The sequence below is a fragment of the Penaeus monodon genome, chromosome 40 (assembly GCF_015228065.2).
Source record: "Penaeus monodon isolate SGIC_2016 chromosome 40, NSTDA_Pmon_1, whole genome shotgun sequence".
Taxonomy (NCBI): Eukaryota; Metazoa; Arthropoda; class Malacostraca; order Decapoda; family Penaeidae; genus Penaeus; species Penaeus monodon.
In genome coordinates, this window is record NC_051425.1 from 23,047,974 (window position 1) to 23,051,062 (window position 3,089).

General features: G+C 39.1%; 1 protein-coding gene across 2 annotated transcripts in view; it reads left to right on the plus strand.

Moving 5' to 3' along the window:
* LOC119597865 overlaps positions 1-2,707 on the plus strand; it is a 14,946-nt gene extending 12,239 nt beyond the window's left edge. For both annotated transcript variants that reach the window (XM_037947520.1, XM_037947521.1), the window contains 5 exons: positions 1-120; positions 376-427; positions 568-793; positions 1,129-1,245; positions 2,104-2,707. The exon at positions 1-120 is cut by the window's left edge and continues 1,464 nt beyond it. In XM_037947520.1, coding sequence (XP_037803448.1) covers positions 1-120; positions 376-427; positions 568-793; positions 1,129-1,245; positions 2,104-2,496 — 908 coding nt within the window. In that variant the 3' untranslated portion in view covers positions 2,497-2,707. The remainder of the gene's footprint in view (positions 121-375; positions 428-567; positions 794-1,128; positions 1,246-2,103) is intronic.
* The last annotated feature ends 382 nt before the right edge of the window (positions 2,708-3,089 follow it).

Here is a 3,089-nt window from a genome sequence, read left to right on the forward strand (position 1 = left end):
GGCGTCCGGTGCTCAACTTCCCCAACGTTTACGACGGGAACATCAAGCAGCTTTCCCACGAGCTCTACCTGAACAAAAAGGGCAAGGCGCTGAAGCCCAATTACAACGACGTCAGAATGGGTCAGTTGCTTCCACCTCTGTCAAAATTTAAAATCAATATGGTCGTTTGCGGTTGCATCGTTTAATATTCTGTGTTGATTTACAACAAAGCCTTTCTCTTATTGCTTCACAATTATTTGGTGTAATCATACAAATCTTGCTTAAGGAAACATGAATTAAGGTAGGCATTAATTAATCACAATGATAGATCGAAGGTCAAATAGAATTAGAGGAATTTGCAATTTATAGTAAAACTATATTTTCTTTTTTTCTCAGACACCGTATACGCTGGAAAGTCCGCCGACATCGTACAAAAACAGCATTACAGGTCAGAACAGAAAATATTTTACAATAAGACATTTGTTATTAACAATACTTATGATCAGTTACGCTTCTATCCCGCATTACACGTCTAATAAGTAATTGAAATTCGAATCAAAATAAACTAACAGGAACATTAACCCTCAGCGCTGTGTTCGCCTGTTCCTTCGACGTGTTCTACTACCCGTTCGACACCCAGCGATGCTACCTGCAGCTCCAGCTCAGCGTGCGACGAGAACTGGTGGCGTTTTTGTCCGAGAAGGCGAGGGTGGTGTACGGCGAGGACAAGAAGCTGCCCGCGTACGTCCTCAGCGAGTATACCATTGCCGTGACGGAAGCTGGTAACAACGAGACTCGCTACAGTAGGTTACAGGTAAGGGAGAACCCGAGAGAGGTGGCATGAGGGCGTTAACAACATCATAATTACAGGTAAGGGAGACCCCGTGGCAGGTAGTGTGAGGTAGACTTGAAGAAGAGGAAAAAAAAGGGAAGTGTTAGTTTCTAAAGTGTTGTGTGATGGGGAGATGTATGTGGGGATTAGACGAGTTTAGAAAGAGCTCTATAATAACCATTGTGACGCACAGAATGAAGTATTTTGAATTCGACTTTGGATGTATGTGGAGATTTGCTCCAAGGTTCGTCGAATTATGTCATCTATAACACGTCATGTTATGTTATATGATCACTGAATCTGTTCCTGTACTGCAGGTGGAGTTCGAGTTGACGAGGAGGTGGACCATGATCGTGCTCACTGTGTATCTCCCGACCAGTATGTTGCAGCTCATCGGATACGCGACGCTCTACGTCAATGTCTCCCTAATGGACGTGAGTTTAACAAGTGGTAGTGACCTCACAGACCACGACTTAATTATCAGGAGTTTGTTGGGACAAATTTAGAAGAAAAAAAATGTGAAAGAGAATGAATAACTTCATAAAACAAGAACTGTAATTGAATTTTATGTCATCAGAATTTAGTAATTCTGATGATGGTTTCATCGACGCGCATCCCTCTGTTATTCATCTCCATTTACATATTTTTTCTGTTTCCGAATGAAGTATATTATACAGTTTTCCGTAGCAGTATCATTTGATGGTATATATAAATATATATATATATATATATATATATATATATATATATATATATATATATATATATATATATATATATATATTATATATATATATATTATATATAATATATATATATATATATAAAATATATATACCTATATATACATATATATATATATATATATATATATTTAATATATATATATTATATATATATATATACATATAATATATATATATATATATACATATATACATATAATAAAATTATATATATATATATATTATATATATTATATATATATAATATATATATATATATATATATATATATATATACACACACACACCAAGAAGCACGGGCGAATTTATCACAAAATTTAACCTTGAAAAGAATTCATTGTTTCAGGGAGTATGAAAGTAAGAACAAATAACTTTATTAAAACATGTAATTGACCCTTTTAGATATTATATCTTCAAAATATTTAAGACATTCAGATAGAAATATAACATCGAAACGCTTAAGTTACATCATCATTCATACCTACTTACTGAAAATATTCACCGCCATTCCCCAATATGTGACCACAACGATGGCCGTGACCGCAGGTGCGAATGACCGTGGCGCTGACGACGCTCCTCGTGCTCTACACGCTCTTCAGCAACACCTCCGACACCCTCCCCGTCACCGCCTACGTCAAGCTGATCGACGTCTGGTTCTTCTTTTGCATCTTCCTGCTGTTCTTCATCATCGTGACGCACGTGATAGTGGAGCACCTGGTGAACATCGCGGCGATGGAGCAATCGAAACTGACGCAGGTGCGGCCCTTCAATGGCGCCGGCGGGGGAGGGGGGGGAGGCTTCGCCGCGAACTCCATCGTGCGCCCGAGCTCTCCGATGGCCGAGAAAATCATGCTGGCCTCTCGCTACATCGTTATCCCGCTCGTTATATTCACGTTTAACCTCATCTACTGGGGGCTCGTGTTCGGCACCAACTATTAAGCGTCTGCGCGAAGGCCAGGGGAGGCAGGAGGGGTGGTGGGTGTGATAATGACACTGGGGACGGAGAGTGCAGGTTGGCCTGGTAGAAACAGGGTAGCAGGTCACGTGCAGACACAAGCACACACACACACACACATGTAGAAACACGCACACACACACACATGTAGAAACACGCACACACACAATGTAGAAACACACACACACACACACACAAGTACACACACACGTACACACACACACACACACACACACACACACACACACGTACACACACACACACACGACACACACACACACACACACGTACACACACACAACCCACACACACACACACACGTAAACACACACACACGTACACACACACACACACACTAAATATTTCGGAGCGAGTGATAATGAGACAAAATAGTATCCTCATGTTTAGTTTTATTTTTAAAATATACGATAATTATTAAAAAAAAAATGCATAAATATCTAATGAAACTATAACGACATTACACTGTTAGGATATTTAGAAATATATTTAAAAATGTATTCCTGCATATCATTTATCCAGCCTTTGCTATTAAAGCATAACTCAGATACAATTGATA